Source organism: Nycticebus coucang, chromosome 3 (genome assembly GCF_027406575.1).
Source record: "Nycticebus coucang isolate mNycCou1 chromosome 3, mNycCou1.pri, whole genome shotgun sequence".
In the NCBI taxonomy this organism is placed as follows: Eukaryota; Metazoa; Chordata; class Mammalia; order Primates; family Lorisidae; genus Nycticebus; species Nycticebus coucang.
The window spans coordinates 3,129,175-3,147,973 of record NC_069782.1 but is presented as its reverse complement, the minus strand read 5'-3'; the positions used below and the strand labels follow the sequence as shown (position 1 = coordinate 3,147,973).

The 18,799-nt window shown below is 57.0% G+C and overlaps 1 protein-coding gene across 4 annotated transcripts in view; it reads left to right on the top strand.

Annotated features, from left to right (window-relative positions):
* The window catches only part of GRAMD4 (GRAM domain containing 4), a 76,870-nt gene that overhangs the window by 35,027 nt on the left and 23,044 nt on the right, over positions 1–18,799 (top strand). For all 4 annotated transcript variants that reach the window (XR_008378910.1, XR_008378911.1, XM_053585001.1 and 1 more), the window contains exons 3-4: positions 4,158–4,278; positions 18,251–18,371. Coding sequence is in view for 2 of the 4 variants with exons in the window: in XM_053585001.1 (XP_053440976.1) it covers positions 4,158–4,278; positions 18,251–18,371 (242 nt within the window). In the remaining 2 variants the exon portion in view is untranslated. The remainder of the gene's footprint in view (positions 1–4,157; positions 4,279–18,250; positions 18,372–18,799) is intronic.

Below are 18,799 nucleotides of genomic sequence, written 5' to 3'. Positions count from 1 at the left end.
GTCTCTAATAAAAAAAAAAAAAAAAAGTCACAGTGGGAGAAAATGAGAAAAGAAAGGGTCTTGGCTCCGAGGCTCATGTTGATGGAGCTCAGACCCAGACCACAGGGAGGCTGGGCTGTTTGGCTGTTTAACTTTGGCCCAAGCCACAGGATCCTAAGTTATAAATAAGGGAATGAAATCGTGTCTGCCTCCCAGGCCTGCTTGGATGGAATGAGATGGTGCGTGGAAATGCCTGGCCTGCGTCCAGCTCATCGTCTGTGTGGGTGGCTGTCATTGTTAATGACCCTGAAATATGGTTCATACATCTGTGCCGGTCCCCTGCGGCCTTAGTGAAGCCTTGTTCTTGTAGCATCAAGACCTTGCTCTGGCCCTGCTCTCGAGGCCCCCGGGGTGGTGGTGCAGTGGGTGCTCCTCCTGAGTCCACCCTCCCACGGCCCTCCTGGGGGATAGCGCTTCTCCCTGTGTGGCCTCAGGGTGGTTTCCTAACAACTGCCCAGTGGTGCTTCCACACAGCCGACTGTTACCGTGCCCAAGGTGGGCAATTCAGAGCTCTGTAGCGTGTTCAGTGTTGTGTGACCATCACTGCAGTCCCTGTCAGAACATTTTTGTCACCCCAAAAGGAATGCCATACCCTTTAGCCATCTCTCTCTATTTCCCTTTGCCCCAGCCCCTGGCAGCCGCCTGTCTGCTTTGCGTCTTCGAGTGGGCAGGGGTGGCTAGAGCTTCTCAGCTTCCATCTCTTTCCTGGGTCTCTTAAACCCATGTGTTCAGGCTGATGCGATAGTTTTCTCAGGCCTGTCTGCTGCAGGCTCTGTGGGGATCAGGTGGCCCCAACTTGCCTGCCACATTCCTGGGGGATAAGATACACGGATGGGATGTAGGGAGTGTCAGAACGTCTGCCCCACACCACAGCTGGGGGACTGGTTTCTAGGGTCATCAACCCATTGAACACGTAAGGAAACTGAGGTCTGGGGAGTTTAAGTTATACTCAAGGTCATGCAGAGAGTCAGTGGCAGAGCTGGGTTGGACCTGGACAAGGGGTTCTAGGGCCCCGAGGCTGCCAGACCCCTGCTGGTACTCCCTGCCCTCCTCCCCTCCCTGAGTGCCTGCATGTCCCACAGCCACCCGAAAGCCTTGCTGTTTTGATTTGGGGTGCTGGGACATTTCCTGTGGGAATCCAGCTGTTTTAAAGGCCATCGGCTAGCCTGGCCTCCCTGGGGAGCCCCTTAGTATTGGAATGAGCCTCAGGGCTGCACATCCTGGCTTCGTCCTGGCTCAGAAGACTGGCCCACACTTTCTTCCTCTCTCCATAAGGCCGCTGACCGGTGCAGTGTGGGGATGTCAGCATGTGAGGGCTGTGCCTGGCTCATGGAGCCGGCAGGTGGGGGCAGGGTCTGGCTTCCTACTCTGCCCTTCTCTGTGGTTGGTGCCTTGCTGCTGCTGCTGCAGGGAGCAAGGAGTCCCGGGGTGGAGGCTGAGGCCACTGGCTTCTCGGGGCCCCAACCTTGTCTTGTCACCAAGAGGAGAAGGGCTGCCTTTTTCCAGCACCACTTGAGAAAACCCCTGGAGGACTCTGTCGTGGAAAAGACAGCCTGGTATGGACAGTCCTTGGGGTGCGGGTGAGAGATATGCAGGGCAGGCTCAACAGGTGGGGAAGGATGGGCTGCTCAGGGGGTGCGGGGTTTTCTGTCTTCAGTGTGGTGGCACCTGGGAGCCCGTGTGACTTCTGGGTCGGGTAGCTCATAGTGCTGGATGTCTCCCAGGGAGGATCTGGATTGTCCTGTGTGGTCCCTGCTCACTCCTGGGCCATCCTCTGGCTGGGCTTGCCTGGGTCACCACGTGGTGCTCCGTGTCTCAGCAAATGGGGAGGTTAACAGCCGCACTTGTCCTCTGCACCTGCAGGAGGATACTGTAAACAGAAAGAGCAAGTGGAATATTTAAAAGTGTGCTTGAAGGTTGGGCTGCAGAGGGTGGCGGAGGGCCTGGTGGGCTCCTCTGGGCAGGGGCGAGGCTGCAGAGGGGCCCGGCTGGGGAGCTCAATCCAACTTTACACCGTGACCTTCTCCTTCTCCTTGAGATGGGCACATTCCCGCCTCTGGCCTTGCCTTGCCTTACCATGGCAGGGAGCAGGGTGGCTGGGTCTGACTCAAATGCTAGGAAAATGTGGAGAAACTTCTGGAAGCTACATGGATAAGCAAGCTGAGGGAGGGGAGACAGAGGTGAAGAAATTCCCCGGGGAAGATACAGGGAAGGGAACGGGGGTGGAGTGGGCCATGGGGACAAGAAGAAGTGAAGGCGGGAGTCGCGTGCCGGCCCCGTCATCACTCAGGGGGCCTGGAGCTGCCCAGGGTGCGTGTGCGTGGGGGCAGGTGGGCTGGGGCAGGCTGGCAGCACGTGGCCCTTAGTTTCTGTGTTTGATATTTTTAAAAAGTTATAGAAAACATCCAAAGTGTCTAGCACACTTGAACTGAAGATGTGAACCGCTGTCTGTGCTGGGCCATGTCCTCTCCGACCCCCGCCGTTCCCCCTGGTGATTCTGGAGCAGGTCCCGGGCATGTTACCATCTGCCTTAGATGTGTCCCAGTCCTTGTCTGAGAGATGAGGGCTGGAGACAGCCACCTCCTGCATGAGGGTGGGTGTGGGTGCTGCAGGCTTGGTCACATCCTCCTGCATGCGGGTGGGGCGGGCGCTGCCTACCTCAGGTGAGTCTTTTCCAGGCCAGAGAGCTCATCTCCAGGCCTGGCTGTGTTTGGATGGTCATTTAGATGTATGTTTGGACGCTAAGGTCTGCCTAGGCCTGTGGAGGCCCTGAGTCTAGCCCCACAGATGTGTTGTGAGCTTCTGGGGTGGCTGGTGCACAGACCAGTGTCTGCCCTGCTCAGCTACAGCACAGGTGGGCTTGTGACCTCCTTGGGGACACTGTTAGGGCTTCTGTCCCCTTGGATGGGCACCCGTGACTCCCTGCCAGCTCCAGTACCCACACCCTGCCTAGAGCAGGTGCCTGTGTCTGCTCCCCACCTGCCAGCATCAGTGTAGGGACTGACTCCAAGTAGTGCCCTCGGGGCCCCTCAGGTGGGCAGGGCAGGTGGATGACTCTGCCTGAGATCCACCCCCTTCCCGTCCCCATCTCCCTGTGCCATCCCAGCCGGCTCCGAGGGCTGGTGCCTGTCCTGGGAACTCGTGCCCCAGCCCCAGAGCAGCTGAGCATGTGGGAGGTCAGGGGCCCAGGACAGGGCAGCCTCAGGCCAGAGGGCCTCACCCAGGCGATGGGTCCTCCTGTCAGTGCCTTCTTCCCAGCCTGTGGCCTCCGTGCAGCCGGCGTGCGCATGGTGAGGTCACAGTGCTATTGGCGTGGGCCCTCCAGCCCTAGGAGAGGGGCCTGGGGCCCCAGGTGGACACGTCAGGTCTGCACTGTTGTGTGCTGGGGGCACTTGTGTGCCATCCCTTGCTGGGTCAGGGTCAGGAGGCAGCTGTTCCTGTTCATTTTGTGGCCTAGGCAGGGGTGGCCTCTCCTTTCGGGAGCAGCTCCTGGGTGTGAGGCAGCTGTGGCATGCAGATGGAGCCTGCCTGGCTCACGGGGGTGGTGCGCGGTGGTGGTCCACTAGCTGGCCTGTGGTGGAGCAGACAGGACAAGGTCCTGTTTGGAGTTTGCTCTGCTCCCCTCAGATCCCTCTGCCTGGGAGCTGTGCTATTCTCTCCAACTCATTCAGCCTGGCTGGCTTGTGGAGATACCTCGGAACTCTGTCTGGGACGCTGGCTGGCGTAGTCCCGCAGCTTTCTTCCCTCTGCAGCCCAAGATTGAGACCACAGCTATGGAGAACCTCAGCGCCTCATGTCTGGTTTTAGTTTTTTAATTATTTCTTTACTTGGTCCTATGTGGGCTTGGAGGGCACCCTTGTTGTCTGGGATGGACTGGTGTGGGTCAGAGCGGACCTGGCATCTCCCGTCCTGTGCTCCGGCAGGTGCTGGGCAGGTGCTCTGTGGGTCAGACGCCCACTGTGCCATCCTTATTCCAGAGGCTGTAGCTGCTGGTCCCTTTCGGAGGCTGCTGCTTGTCTGTCCCAAGGCCCTCAGGCACCTCTCAGGGAAGCGAGCAATCCATGCAGACACAGGTGCTTGTGGGTGCTGCTTCTGAGCTCTTGGTGTTTTCCTTCCAGGCTGGTCCAGGGACCCTCATCATGGCTGCAGGAGTCCAGGACTTTAACCGCACAGAGTTTGATCGACTGAATGAGATCAAAGGTCACCTGGAAATTGCCTTATTGGAAAAACACTTCTTACGTGAGTACCAGGAAGTGCTTGGAGGGGGCAAGATGAGGCAGGGGTGGCTGAGATGGGAATATTTGCTGCTGCAGTGCAGTTAGGAGCTGTGTCTGAGAAGAACCACGACAGTGCCGTCGCTGGATGTGTCGGGTGTGGGTGGGACAGCTGCGGCCCCAGTGAAGCTCTTTGGGCTTAGACTTTGCACCCAGACTTTGCCTCCCGAGTCCAGGTCTTCCACTGACTGCCAAGTGAAGCCCGGTGCCTGTATTTTGGTGGTGGTGGGGCAGGGGAGGGGAGGGCGTCTTTCCTCTGGGTGGCATGTCACGGGGGAAGGAGTGAAATGTTCTGGGGAAATTCTGGTGTTTTAGTGGATTGGGACCCTTGCAGTCCCCATGGTTAGCCCAGAATTTTCAGAGGTTTTGGTTGGTTTGCAAGTTAGGAAGGAAGGAAAAGTGTAGGGCCTCATGGCCATTGGTCTTAGCTAGGTGTTTCTGGCTCCCTGGGGCTTTGGCCTTCGGGGTGGTGAGAGCAGCAGAGATTGTTCTAGAAGGGGCTTTGGTTTCCTTGCTTTTTTAGTTTCTTTTTTTTTTTTTTTTTGCAGTTTTTGGCTGGGGCTGGGTTTGAACCCACCAACTCCGGCGTATGGGGCCAGCACCCTACTCCTATGAGCCACAGGTGCTGCCCTATTTTTTTTTTTAATGAGATGGGGTCTCACTCCATCTGTCACCAGTGGAGTGAAGTGGTGGGATCACAGCTCTCTGCAGCCTCAAACTCTTGGGCTTAAGTGATCCTCCCTCCTCGTCCTCCCAGTGCTGGGACTACAGGTGCGTGAGTCTTCTCTCCCGGCTGTCCTCACCTCTGAGTCCTCCCTCTTGTACAGATGAGGAAACTGAGGCACAGAGGGTTAACCAAAGTCACCTACCACTAAGTGAAGTCCTCTGACTGGTCGCTCACCAGTAAGGAAGTACCAGGCAGATGAGCCCCAGTGTCCATGCAGGTGACCTAGCCGCATGACATGGTGTGTTTACAGCAGACACTACGGTGAAAGTGATGCTACTGGGAAACAATACAGAAGAAACAGCTTCAGCCCTGTGCCCAGAACTGGTCACTTCTGAATCATGCAGGGCAGTGCCCAAGTGCTGGGGGATGGGGCCCAGCTTAGGACCTGGTCAGGCAGGCCACTGGCCACTTGATTGTTGTGCCCCGTGGGGTCTCTTCAGTGCTGTGGGCCAGACAGCGGTGCTTTGCTGGAATAGTCACCATCCTGATTTTGTGCCCTGAATGCCATTGTCCATGCTGGTCGTGCTTCAAAGGCAGGGCTGGAGTCTGTGGGTCTCAGAGAGCTGGACTTGTCCTGGCCCAGGCCTCGTAGGAAGCCCTCACAGGTGCGGTGGGTGCAGGCCGTGCAGGTGCGGTGGGTCAGGCTGTCCGTTTCAGGCCCTCCCAGGTGCAGGTGGTACGGGCTGTGCAGGTGCAGTTGGTACAGGCCTTGCAGGTGCAGTTGGTAACGGGTGATGCAGGTGCAGTGAGTGCAGGCCGTGCAGGTGAGGTGAGTGCAGGCTGTGCAGGTGCTGATGGTACGGGCCTTCCATTTCAGGCCATCCATTTGTCCATTTTAGATCATGCAGGTGCTGTTTTCTGTGCCATTCAAGTATCACCGCTGTCCCAATGGTGGGGAAAACTATTTTTTCACTTTGTAATAAAGTCCTTGCCTCTTCCTTGGGTGGGCCAGGCAGAGGGCTGTGGGGCCAGGAGGGAGCAGCTGAGGTGCTGTCTACCGGGGCTCCTGGCTGCCTTGTCTGGAGGTTGGAGGGGGCCTGACTTGAGTGTGTCCATGGACTCACCTAGTGCGTGAAGGTAAAACGCTGGTCCAGACTGCTGTATGGGTTCACCAGGTGTCAGGCCAGAAATCAGTAATGATCTGTGTGTGTGTGTGTGTGTGTGTAAGCTGTTAACTCTGTGTATTTGTACAGTGGTAGTCAACTGTATGTGAGTATATGTGTGAATTTTTATGCATGCATAGCTGTGGTTATCTGTGTGTGTAGCTGGTGGTGGTGAACTGTGTGTGCACAGTTGGCTGTGTGGATGCAGCAGTAGCTAACTCTATGCGAGGGCACACACGTGTGTGTCTGTCCATACCCCATCCGACAGTGGCCCCTGAAGACTGAACATCAGTTGTTCTCAGGACAGCCCTGGTGACACGCCCTGGCCAGGCTGTGGAGTGACCTGTCATGGGGCCAGCTTGGGCAGAGAGTTAGGCTGCGGAGCTGCCAATGGGTGGCCAGCTCTTGGTTACAGCCTTGGCAGGCTGCTGCCTGTGACCTCGGCCAGCACTGAGCTCCTCAGGCCTCCCTGGTGCCCTCAGTCAGGTGTTCAGCCAGTCCTAGCATGGGCCTGCTGGACAGAGGGGGTCCTTGGGGGTCTGGAGAGGGCAGCTGGACAGACCATAACAAGTCATCAGGCAAGAGATGCTTTCCTGACATCTTGCTGAACCTTGGGAAAATGCCTTTTTGTGGGCCAAGTGGTTGAATATTGGGGGTTTCCTGGGGCTTTTGTTTCCCATTCATGGAGCAAGGATCTCAGCAGAGGGAAGGCTCTGAGAGGGTCTGAGAGGAGGCCCAGGCCGGGAGGACACAGGCCTCCGGAGAAGGCGCGTGGAGGGAGGAGGCAGGCAGGCTCAGTGCCTGTCACTGGCAGAGGGACGGATGGAGCCCACTGTGGGCCGACTGGATGCACGAAGGAAGAGACCTCCCAGCCCCGACATTGTGGCCAGCATCCTTAGGCCAGCACATGTGGTTCTGTCCTAGGAGTGTCTGCCCAGGAGTGATGCGTGTCCCTCCCTGGTAGCTCAGGATGTAAAAGAGCAGGGGTTAGCTTTGACAGCTGGGGGTGGGGGCAGGCAGTTCTGGGCATTGTTTTTAATGATGGAAAACTTCAAATATATATAGTAATGGGGCACATAGTGTCATGAGCCCACACCTGCTTCCACATGGATCCAGTTCCTCGGCCCACCTCTGATATTTTGGAGCAAATCCAACCAGAATCTTTTCATTCCATCTGTAAATATTTTAGTAGGTAGCTCAGTACATTTTAAAGATGAAAGCCATGAGTCCAGAACTAAAAAAAAAAAAACAAACCCCAAAACCCCCATTTTTCATTAATATCATCAGTGCTCCAACTTAGGCTCAGATTTCCCTAATTGTCTCATAATTTTTTTGCACCTCTTTCAAACAGCAGTGAGACAGGCCTTTGCACAGTGACCGGCTGGGCCCCTCACTCTCACTCTCTTTGTCTCTGGTTGAGCAGGTCATCTGTTCTGGCCCCTGCTGACAGCCTCCCTGCAGACCTGACCTGTGGCCTGACTCAGTCCCGTCCCCGTGCTTCCCACACCTCAGCAGTGCGGGGTGTGGCTGAGCTTCTGAGGGAGGACTCCTTCGTGGGGGACGTCCTTCTGTGGGGTGATCTCTGTCTTCAGTGTCACCACCTTGATAATTACTGCCCGTGCCATCCCTTCTCCCTGCGTTAATGGACACATTTCTGCAAACTCTTTCCTTTGTTGGCTATTTGGTTACCCTGTGTAGCATGTATAGGAAAAGCAGGTTTGTCTGCTCGAGTTCTCAGGTATTTTCCAGTTTTCAAAATAATGAACTGAGTTCTCTACTTAGAGGATCCTCCAACAGTGACCAGGGAAGGTGGCAGGCTTTTATAGGGTTTTCTTGGTATCCTCTTGAGATCACAGATTTAACACATTTGGTGTGGTTTTACCACTGTAGAGGTTTCGTTTTGAGACAAGGTCTCACTCACTCCATCATCTAGGCTGGAGCGCAGTGGCATCTTCATGGCTCATGCAGTTTCAAACTCTTGGGCTCAAGAGATCCTCCTGCCTCAGCCTCATGAGCAGCTGGGACATGAGGAATGAGCCACCTTGCCTGGCTAATTTTTCTATCTTTTTTTAGAGATGGGATCTTGATATGTTGTCCAGGCTGGTCTTAAACTCCTGGCCTTAAGTGATCCTCCCCTCTCAGCTTCCCACAGTGCTGAGCGCCCGGCCCATGGTGGTTATCATCTGGTGCTCAGATAGTGCTGCTGGGCTGGGGGAGCCTCTTCCAGTCGGCTTCTGGGTCCTTTGACACAGTCCCTTGTGAGGTAGAGTGCTTGCTTTTCTATGTGACGAGGGAATCCCAGGCTCACCTCAGCTGTTTTCCGCTCCAGTCCTCAAATTAACCTTTTTTCTAAAAAGCCCTGGTCCCCTTTGGTAGAGTGATATTTATGGCCTAAATAAGGATTCTAACGCATTTGTTGCTGCTGGTTGGTCATAGCGTCCTAACCCAGTGGCCAGGGCTGAAAATTCACACCCAGGACTCCTGGGTGTCGGTCTAACCTCACAAGACTTTAGGTGTGTCTGTCCCTGCTGCTGGCTTCCTGGTTCTCAGTGAGTGTCACCAGCTTTGCTTATCTGTGTTCTCCGACAGTGCACACACGTCCCAGAACTGACGCCAGCGCAGGGTTGCTGTGGCCCTTTGCCTTTGCTTCCATTCTTGTCCTTGGAACAGTTGGCCCCGCTGGGCTGGAGATGTGCAGCCTTACTGTGTCTGGCAGTTACTTGCAAGAATTTTTTCCTGTTTTGTGGCTGTGCCATCAAATCAGTACAGTGCTGGGTTCACTTGTTTCTTTTTGATATAGATTTTTAGAGATGTCTTTAGAAAAACAACAACTTTATTTTGACATAATTTCAGACCACAAGAAAGTTACAAAAATAGTATAAAGAATTCCTGTATACTTGTCATCCATTTATTCCCTAAAGGCTAACATTTTACATTTGCCTCTCTGTCACTTTGCTATATGTCCAGCCACCCACCTGCCCACCCACCACTCTTCCATCCATCCACCTGCCCACCCCCACCCTTCCTTCCATCCATCCATCCACCCACCACCCTCCCATCCATCCACCTGCCCACCCCCACCCTTCCTTCCATCCATCCATCCACCCACCACCCTCCCATCCATCCACCTGCCCACCCCCACCCTTCCTTCCATCCATCCATCCATCCACCGCCCTTCCATCCATCCACCTGCCCACCCCCACCCTTCCGTCCATCCATCCATCCACCCACCACCCTCCCATCCATCCACCTGCCCACCCCCACCCTTCCGTCCATCCATCCATCCACCCACCACCCTCCCATCCATCCACCTGCCCACCCCCACCCTTCTGTCCATCCATCCATCCACCCACCACCCTCCCATCCATCCACCTGCCCACCCCCACCCTTCCGTCCATCCATCCATCCACCCACCACCCTCCCATCCATCCACCTGCCCACCCCCACCCTTCCGTCCATCCATCCATCCACCCACCACCCTCCCATCCATCCACCTGCCCACCCCCACCCTTCTGTCCATCCATCCATCCACCCACCACCCTCCCATCCATCCACCTGCCCACCCCCACCCTTCCTTCCATCCATCCATCCACCCACCACCCTCCCATCCATCCACCTGCCCACCCCCACCCTTCCTTCCATCCATCCATCCATCCACCGCCCTTCCATCCATCCACCTGCCCACCCCCACCCTTCCTTCCATCCATCCATCCATCCACCGCCCTTCCATCCATCCACCTGCCCACCCCCACCCTTCCGTCCATCCATCCATCCACCCACCACCCTCCCATCCATCCACCTGCCCACCCCCACCCTTCCGTCCATCCATCCATCCACCCACCACCCTCCCATCCATCCACCTGCCCACCCCCACCCTTCTGTCCATCCATCCATCCACCCACCACCCTCCCATCCATCCACCTGCCCACCCCCACCCTTCCGTCCATCCATCCATCCACCCACCCACCACCCTCCCATCCATCCACCTGCCCACCCCCACCCTTCCGTCCATCCATCCATCCATCCACCCACCCACCACCCTCCCATCCATCCATCTGCCCACCCCCACCCTTCCGTCCATCCATCCATCCACCCACCCACCACTCTTCCATCCATCCACCTGCCCACCCCCACCCTTCCGTCCATCCATCCATCCACCCACCCACCACTCTTCCATCCATCCACCTGCCCACCCCCACCCTTCCGTCCATCCATCCATCCACCCACCACCCTCCCATCCATCCACCTGCCCACCCCCACCCTTCCTTCCATCCACCCACCCACCCCCCACCCTTTTTCCATCCTTTCTGAGCTGCAGACATTGTGTTTCTGAGCTTGAAACACTCTGGCAAGTGATTCCTAGAAGGAAGGATATTCACCCAACTAGAGGACAGTTATCTAAGGCAGGAAGTTAGTGTTGATATAATACTGTACAATCTGTCATCTGGTCTGAGACCTTATTCCAACTTCCCCGTTGTTCAGTAATGCTTTTGTAGCAAAAGTAAGTCCGGGGCTGTTAGCTGTGTTCAGTGCCACGCTCTTCAGCCTCCTTCATGTGGAGCGGCCACTCTGCCTGCCTTTGTGTTCCGAGGTTGGCATCCTTGAAGAGCACAGGTCAGTTATTTTGTAGGATGTCCTGAATGTGGATTTGTTCTTGTGAGGGGACTCAGGCCGTGTGACTTTGTCCAGGGGGTCACAGATGTGATGTTGAGTCCCTAGTGCATCACGTCAGGAGGCGCACAGCCTGTCTTGTCCCATTACACATGTTGTCCAGAGTTCTTCTTAAGTTAAATGTACTCTTAGAGTTATCTAAAGCTGTTTGCATGGTTTGGAAGTCAAGGCCTAGTCAGAGAAGCCGAGTTCACCTTCCTGACCCCTCTCCTCCCCACCGCCCCAGGTCATGACCCCTCTCTTCCCCACCCCCAGGTCATGACCCCTTTCTTCCCCACCCCCCCGGTCATGACCCCTCTCTTCCCTGCCCCCGCCCCCCAGGTTGTGACCACTCTCTTCCCTGTCACCCTCACCCCGGTCGTGACCCCTCTTCCCCGCCTCCCCAGGTCAGGACCCCTCTCTTTCCTGCCCCCCAGGTCATGACCCTTCTCTTCCCCCCCCCAAGTCATGACCCCTCTCTTCCCCGCCCCCCCCAGGTCATGACCCCTCTCTTCCCTGCCCCCACAGGTCATGACCTCTCTCTCTCCCCCTCCCCCCGTCATGACCTCTCTCTTCCCTCCCCCCCCCAGGTCATGACCCTTCTCTTCCCCCCCCAGGTCAAGACCTCTCTCTTCCCTGCCCCCACAGCTCATGACCCCTCTCACCTCCCCATCATGACCTCTCTCTCCCCCCAGGTCATGACCCCTCTCTTCCCTGCCCCCACAGGTCATGACCCCTCTCTCCCCCCTCCCCCCATCATGACCCCTCTCTCCCCCCCCAGGTCATGACCCCTCTCTCCCGCCCTCCCCCCGTCATGACCTCTCCCCCCCAGGTCATGACCCCTCTCTTCCTCCCCAACAGGTCACTGGTTCTCTTGTAATTGCGCACTCCATCCTCCCACCGAGAGTTTTACAGATGCAGACATGCCAGGCTGTTCTTACCTCCTTCCTGGGTGGGTGTCAACACACTCACACTTCCTGACACTTCAGTCTGCCCTGGGGCCCGCACAGAGGAACCCCTGTGCCGTTTCACATCTGAGTCCGTGGTGTGGCAGGGCCTGGCTCTACCCCATGTTCCCTGTCGATGGACGGCTGTATATGCGTCTGTGGCATTTGCTGTTCATGGTACTTACAGGTAGTTCTTACCAAGCCATCTGTACCTCAGGGTGTGGGCTGGACTTGACTTATACCCTGAGCATGATAGAAACTCAGTGAAGGGGTGTGGAGAGAGCTGCGCTCCCAGGCTGGACCCAGATGTCCAGTTTTTACAATCCAGTTTTTTTATTTTTATTTTTTTTGCAGTTTTTGGCTGGGGCTGGGTTTGAACCCGCCACCTCCAGCATATGGGGCTGATGAGATGTCCAGTTTTTGACTCACCCACTGGAGAGTGGGTAGCTATTCGGGGCCAGAGCTCCCCATCTGTATAATAGCTAAGTGGTTGTGTTAAATCCTGCTCAGTTCCTGCAGTGCTTACTTGCAGAAAGCAGACTCTTACGCCTCACGAAGGGAAAGAAATAGGCTAAGTGCACAGCGGCCTTCTCTTGTTATTAAATATTGAAGGGTACAAATGTTCCTGCGAGAAAATGACCCAGGTTGAAGAATGTGCAACTGAAATGCGTTTTGGCTCATGACTGAAGGCAGGAGCCTAAGTTTGTTAAAGAAGTGCATACATAAATGAAAAGCATCATGCATTTGCATTTAGCCCCAAATGCTATTCCTTTTTGAGTACAAATGCACCATATTCTGTAGATTTTGTACATGGATATGCATTTATTGATTACCTGCTGAATGCAGGCTAGCAGCCGCTCTGGGTGCCCAGTGTGCGTCTGAATGTATACACGTACACACAGAGGGATGAACCATGAACTAGGTGGGTGGATGGATGGACGAGTGGGTGAACGAGCAGATGTGTGGATGGGCAGGGAATAGATAGGTGAGTGGAGAGACTAACTGGCTGTCCCCCACTGGACATGCCCTTCGCACACCCTTCAAGGCCCCATGGGCCTGGCTGCTGGGTGCTGAGTGCTTGACTGGAAAGTGGAGTGTGGGGGACGAATGCGCCATCTCCATGTTCAGTGCTGGGCCGGAGCCCCAGAGTCCCGCCCACAGATGTGAGGCATAGCGCCATCTCATACTGGTAAAAGCCGTGCATTCCTGAAAACCAGCTGCTCCGGGTGCAAACACTGGCTGGGAGCCTGTTTCTTACCACATTACATGGGGACAGATTTGATGCACTCTTTATCTACCCTCGACCGGGAATTGGTTTCCCAAAATGGGCCTGAAATAATTGTAGGCCGGGGTGTAAGCAGCAGCCCCCCAGTGTTAGGATGTGACATGCTGTGGGGTCGCTGTCTGCTCACCAGGCGGTCAGCACGGCTGTTGACAGTTGGTTCACCATTCTGCAGATGTTACTGTCCCCAGCAGTGCATGTGGTGAGCACAGTTGGGAAAATGCAGACAGAAGTGCGTAATGAAATCACTACATTTCCCAGAACAAGGTGTTTTTCCGAAGAGGGAGGTCACTGGTGGGAGGGGGTTGATGCGCTGGGTCCCCTGGTTGCTGGAAGTGCAGGTGCGCAGGCTCTCTGGTTGTAATTTTTAGTGGATTGACTCAGGGAGGTCATGGCCTTGTCTTCTAGAAAGGGCCCGTGCTGGTGACTGGGGGGCAGATTGGGCCCAGAGGGTCCAGGCCAGAGAGTAGGGGGAGGTGAGGGGCGGAGCAGGTGCAGTGCAGCTTCTCAGCAGACCAGGAGCAGCTTTCTGAGAGGATCTTCAGTGTGTGCTCCTGGCCTGGTGGGAAGGAGTTTTATTTAAGGATTATCACTTGATTTTTATTTTTGGGCGAGGCTGGGCCTGTTGGATTGTGTGCCAGGAGGACTCCGGCTTGAGAGTTGTACTTTCACAGATTTAAAAATAGCCTCGGAGCTGGGTTCCTTCCCCCAGACCCTTCCCGTGGCTGGGTGAGGGGGATGGGCTGTGGCCAAGCCGTGGCTGCCATGACAGGAGCTGGTGCTCTCCTACACCAAGGGTGGCCATTTGCTCCTCAGAGTGCGTCCTGGGGGTGCCACGGACTCACCGACCAGGTCGTCATCCCTGCTCCCCTCTTCTGGGTGCTGGGGGAGGTGTGCAGCTTGAGTAGTAGCCAGCCCTGCTGGGCCTTCCAAGTCTCTGCAGGGGACAGCACCATGTGACGTGCTCTGTCTGGCTGGGCTTTTGTCCTGTGTTCAGGAGCTCTGTGTCCTAGCTCATGTCGCTTCAGCCCTTTGAAACTGTGGCTGGATGTCTCTGTTTCTTTTCCTGGTTATGGTCCCTAAAAGCTCATCTTGGAGCTTGCTGTGGCTTGCGGGGACACTGGCTGCAAGACGCCTATGGGTCACAGAGCATCCCCCAAACATCAAGGGAGCAAGTTGTCCCCGGAGCCTCTCCCCGTCATTTTGACATACTTCACTGCCTGACTGCTCTTGGAGTGTTGGAGGGAGGTGTTTCCCAGTTTCCCCTGGGGAACTGTCCTGGTTTGCCTCTGGTGTCACACACCCAGCCCATCTCTCTTCCCTTGCTGATTTGCTTACATAGGCATGAGAATGCCCTGACTTAGGGTATAGGCTTCTCTACTGGGGGTACCCTTGGAACTTAGGTTTGAGGGGTCTGACTCACTACTTGGACATTGTGGCTCCCCCGCCTCCTGTAGGCTTCCTTGTGGGGCTAAGTGTGTGTCACCAGGTCAGCTGAGCCCTTCGTCTTTCTTAGCCCGTCTCTGACCCTGGAAGAGGCGCAGCTCACCGGGCCAGAAACCACACCTCAGATTCCATGCAAGCCCATGACCTTGAGTGTGGTGGATCCTCCAGTCCCATGGAGCTGCAACTTGGTGACCTAAAGTGCTGTGCTATGGCTCTTAAACCCTGCAGGGACTCACCTGTGGCTTAGTTCATCTTGCTGTTGGCGTGTGCGGCCGCCACCTGGACTCTGAGCTTGCACACCTGTGTCTGTCCACAAGTGGTGCTGGGTCCTGGCAGCCCGTATGGGTGTGTCATTAGGATGAACTGTGGCAGGTCCAGGCTCACGACATTCGTGGGTGACTCTGGAACATCCCCTCCTTGTATTTCACTGTGAGGGTTTGGAGAAGGCCATTTGAGCTTTTGTGGTCAGGGCCACCTTGAGGGGCACTGGGGAGTCCTGCTGGAGGTGGGAGGAGATGGGGGGGAAAGGGGCCGGCCAGGACTCTGCACACCTAGAGGGCCCTTCCACCCCTTGAGGGAGGCTCCTCTCTGACTGGTGTCCTGTGGCCTGCCAGGCTGGATAGTACATCCAGCCAGGTGGGAGGAGGAGGAGGACCAGTCCTCCCTCCAGGAGTGTTGTCTCAGGGAAAGGAGGGGGGCAGCAGCACAGCTCCCCTGGAGCATCTTCCTCCTCCCTGGAGCCTGGGACTGTAACCTCACGTGGCCCCAGGGACTCCGCAGGTCTGAGGAAGTTGCAGACCTGGGTGGGAGATGGCCTAGGTGGCCTAGGTGGGCTCAGAGTGACCACAAGGGTCCTTGTGAGGAGGAAGCAGATAAGTCAGAGGAAAGAGCGATACTTTTCACTGCTGGGGCAGGACCCAGGAACACAGGTACCCCAGGGGCTAAAAATGGCCCTGGAGGGGTCCTCCCTGCAGTTTTGGAAGCAGCCAGCTCAGCGACACCTTGACCTTAGCTCAGGGAGACCCACTATGGGCTTCTGACCTCCAGACCTGGAAGAGGACACATCTATGCTGTTGTAAGCCACTGTGTTTGTGGTCATTTTTGGCAGCAGCCAGAGAATTAACGAGGCGGCTGTCGGCGGCTCCTCTGCCCACCTGTGTGTGGCACGATTGCCACCCCACCTTGCCAGGACTGCTCTGCCCGTGATGGACAGTGGGTGGCCACCGCAGGGTGAGGTGAGGTGGGCCTGGCTGGGCTGGCACCCTCAATGTCTGAGCAGCTCCGAGGCGTAAGGGAGCCCAGGGCCTGCTGAGGTCAGGGGTAGGTGGTGCCCACAGAGACCAGAGGGCAGGAGGCTGGACCAGAAGGGCTGTCTTCGGAGTGACCAGCTCAGCACTTTCCACTTGGCGAGAAAACAGCCCCCTGGTTTCTTTTCTTACTCAGGGAGGAGAGTGAGAACTCCATGCCGGAGATTTGTGCCACCTTTGTCCTGTGGAAGGACAGGGCTGTGCTCTGCATGCTGCCGTTGACCTAAATGTGTCACTGCTGGGCGGGAGGCAGGCCCTTAGTGTCCAATCCTTGGGTGTGAAATCCCTATTTCATTCTCAGGGAGAGCCCTTGGCCCTGTGGGGAGCCGTTTACTCAGGAGAGAACATGCAGGAGGTGTTGGTCAGAAATTCTGGCCGTTTGACTTACTTAGCTGTCTTTGCACCACCAGAGACTAACGCAGAGGCTAGTTCTCTGCAGAGAAGAGGCACCGGGAGAAGGTAGAAGCCACCTCCCAGCTCTGTGGGAAACTGGGGCAGGCTGATCTGCCAGGCGGTCAGGGGAGCCACGTGAGCAAGGCGGGGGGTGGGGAGGCGGGGGGTGCCCAGGCTGGAGTGGAGAGGGCTGCAGGGCCCCATCCGGAGGTGCAGGATGGGAGGAGGGCAGCTGTCTGAGGTCCCTTTGAGCTCCAGGGCCTGGGTCTGAGGTCTCGGGTCTAGGCCTTTCTCCCCAGCAGGCAGATAGGCTCTGATGAGGGTTCTGCGTATCCACACATGTCCATATCTATCCCTGGGGCTGGGAGTGGCTACCTTGGCCCAGGCATTGGCTGACGCTGTGCCGTGAGGAGGAGTCTGACCTTTCACGGGTTGGTGATGCCAGGAAGGGGCATTCAGGGGAGGCCCCGTCAAGGAAAGTTTGGTTTCCTGTTGCCCACACTGGGAGGGCTGACGTCCTCACTTGACATGTGTCACTAGAGCGAGCTGAGGGCTGAGAGGTCAGAACCCTCCAGCCTCTGCCCAGGGGCCCTGCCCAGGAGTGAGACCCTGACAGTGTGAGGTGTCTTGGCTCTGCTTTCCACGTGATAGAGTCGCTGTCCCAGCACAAGGACACTGGACAAGCTGAGAGCTCTGTGGCGCTTTCTGCCCCAGCTGACTCCACGTGTGGGATTGATGCTCATCTTAGAGGAGAACTGTTCTCCAGCTGGTCTCTGCAGGCTGACAGGACACTGGGTCCATCCATCTGCCCGTCCAGTGAGCCCTTGTTGTCTGCTAGGCCTCCGAGGGAGGAGCTGGAGCTGAGGACTGATCTGTGCTGGAGGGCACTGGGAGGGCCACATCAGTCTGGTGGGCTGAGAACCTCTGCCCCTCACAGAGACCAGTGTCCTGGTAGCCAGAGGGTGTGTGGCCCCTCAGGGGACATGGATCTGTCTACTGAGGGGCCTAGGGCCAGGCAGGGATCAGCGTCTGGGCTGATCCAGTGGGTTCACACACTTAGTGCTGCCCTTGGGACCCTCCCAGATGTCCCTTCTGGGTGGTGTGGTGTCCCCAACGCTAATTCCCCAATGAAAGTATTCATGAGTGGCGCCCAAAGCAGTGGCAGGAGGAGCTGGGGGTTGGGGGGGGGTCTGTGTCACACTGGGGTTCGTGTGGCTAGGCACTGCCGTTGTGTACTTGCTGGGTTTCCACTATGACCCTCATGTGCCTTGGCGTCGTCCTTCCTTGTCAGGGATGTAGCTGACCCTGGTGTGCCCTCGGCTCAGCCTGTCTGCCCTGGTTGCTGGATGTGCTGAGGGAGACCTTGCCAAGCTGTCCCTGCTGGGGGAGGGGGACAGCACCTCTGCCTCTGCTTGTGGTGGAAGTGCCCCCCATTCTGGCTTCTGGAGGTGCCTGCCAATCCGGCTCTGCCCTTCCTCCATCCACAGGCGTCCGTCTCCCTGCCCTGACCCTCCACCCCCTTTCCCAGGGGATCCCCTCAGATCCCTATAGCCTTGCTCCTGCACGTCATCGGGACGTCACTCAGATCCCCCTTCTCAGTGAGCTGTCCAGGAGCACCCAAGATGACTCGAGCTGTCTGTGCCCACTGCCCTGCCCAGCGCCTGTACTGGCAGTGGAGGGCCGGCTGCATGCTGTCCCCAGGTGTGGCGGTGGTGGCTTGGTGACATGCCCGCTGTGCCCCATCCTGCGCCATCCTCGAGCGAGCACAGTGAGGGACCCTATGTGGGAAGAGCCCGATGACAGTGCCTCGTGGCATGTGCCATCGTGCCACGTGGGACGCACAGTCCCAGGTGTGTGCCCAGGAAGTGGGTGGGAGGCTGTGGCTGCCTGGCAGGTGCTGGAGGGCTCGGCGCATCCCTCTGCCTGGGGCCCCCCACGTCTGAGAATGCCCAGGAGCTCAGGTCTGTTCCCAGAACAAAAACATCTCTGCTGTCCAAGGTGGGTGCCCCTGCCTCCGCATCTTGGAGTCGGAGGGGCAGAGTGGACGTGAGTGATGGTCAGCCTGCTGCTCTCTCCCCACAGAGGAGGAGCTCCGGAAGCTGCGTGAAGAAACCAACGCAGAGATGCTGCGGCAGGAGCTGGACCGAGAGCGGCAGCGGAGGGTAGAGCTGGAGCAGAAGGTGCAGGAGGTGCTGAGGGCCAGGTACCACGTCCTGCACTCCCGGGGCCCAGCCCTGTGAATGGGCGGTCTCAGCCCTATGCAGCACCTCAGGGGCGGCACCCTTGATCCTAGAGGGGACTGCGGGCAAGTGGGGATTACGGGTCTGGCCCTGACCACCTCGGCTTAGGGCCTACTGAACCCCAGAACCACCTCAGATCCATGGCCTTGGCCAGTGGGTGTCCCCTCTCCTGTGTGGCCTGATCCCAGCTTCTGGCCTCTCAGGACCTTCCCAGGCCCCTGACTTCCTCCGTGTGGCCTTTGCACTCTCCCATGGTTGATGTCCCTTCCTGATCACGGCTGCAGACCCTCTGGGCACCCCAGCTGCCCACTCTGAGCCTTCCTGTCCCTGTAGCCCTACGGGGCCCTGGGCACCCACCTCCCTGAGCCTCCCTCATCTTGGCAGGATCCCC